This window comes from Suricata suricatta, unplaced genomic scaffold (assembly GCF_006229205.1).
Source record: "Suricata suricatta isolate VVHF042 unplaced genomic scaffold, meerkat_22Aug2017_6uvM2_HiC HiC_scaffold_40173, whole genome shotgun sequence".
In the NCBI taxonomy this organism is placed as follows: Eukaryota; Metazoa; Chordata; class Mammalia; order Carnivora; family Herpestidae; genus Suricata; species Suricata suricatta.
The window spans coordinates 1-667 of NW_021887295.1; the positions used below are offsets into that span (position 1 = coordinate 1).

Consider the following 667-nt stretch of genomic DNA (forward strand, 5'->3'; position numbering starts at 1 on the left):
AGGTAGTGCATGATATATTAAACATGTATAAATAAAACAAACATGGGAAGAAATGGAATGAATAGAAAACATCAGTGTGACAATGAATGAGTTCTATGTTAATTTTGTGGTTTAATATGTTAGAGTAACATCCAAAGTGAGAGGTGCCTATGAGCTAGCATCACCTTGTGGATGCATTAAACCCCTTCTGAAGGCAGAGAAGCTTCTTAATTGCAATCTTCATATCCTTGTTTCTCAAGCTATAGATGATAGGGTTGAAAAAGGGAGCCAGAACGGCAAACATCAGTGCAATGACTGTGTCCAATGTTGGTGGGAAAGTGGCGGAGAAACGCAGGTACATGAGGGACACACTGCCATAGAACATCAGAAAGACACCAAGATGAGATGCACAGGTAGAAAAGGCCTTCTGGCGGCCATCAACAGAAGGGATCCTCAGGATCACAGTGATGATTCTGACATAAGACAGAGTGATAATCAGGACAGAGAAGATGATGGCCACAGCATGGATCACATCTTCAACCAGAATCATGGACGTGTCTGTACAAGCCAAGCGCAGGACAGGTTCAAAGTCACAGAATATCTGATGGATTTGGTTGGGCCCACAAAAGGGCAGTGTGGAAATCCACACAATCTCTGGGAGCAACACAAGAAAGCCAAAGATGCAGGA

At 43.0% G+C, this 667-nt stretch overlaps 1 protein-coding gene across 1 annotated transcript; it reads right to left on the minus strand.

Moving 5' to 3' along the window:
* Window positions 1-164: 164 nt before the first annotated feature.
* Window positions 165-664, minus strand: LOC115285095 (olfactory receptor 6K3-like; the record flags this gene model as incomplete). Its single annotated transcript, XM_029931480.1, has 1 exon — window positions 165-664. A coding segment is annotated over one exon (500 nt), but the record flags the coding sequence as incomplete, so codon positions are not given.
* Between the last annotated feature and the right edge of the window lie 3 nt (window positions 665-667).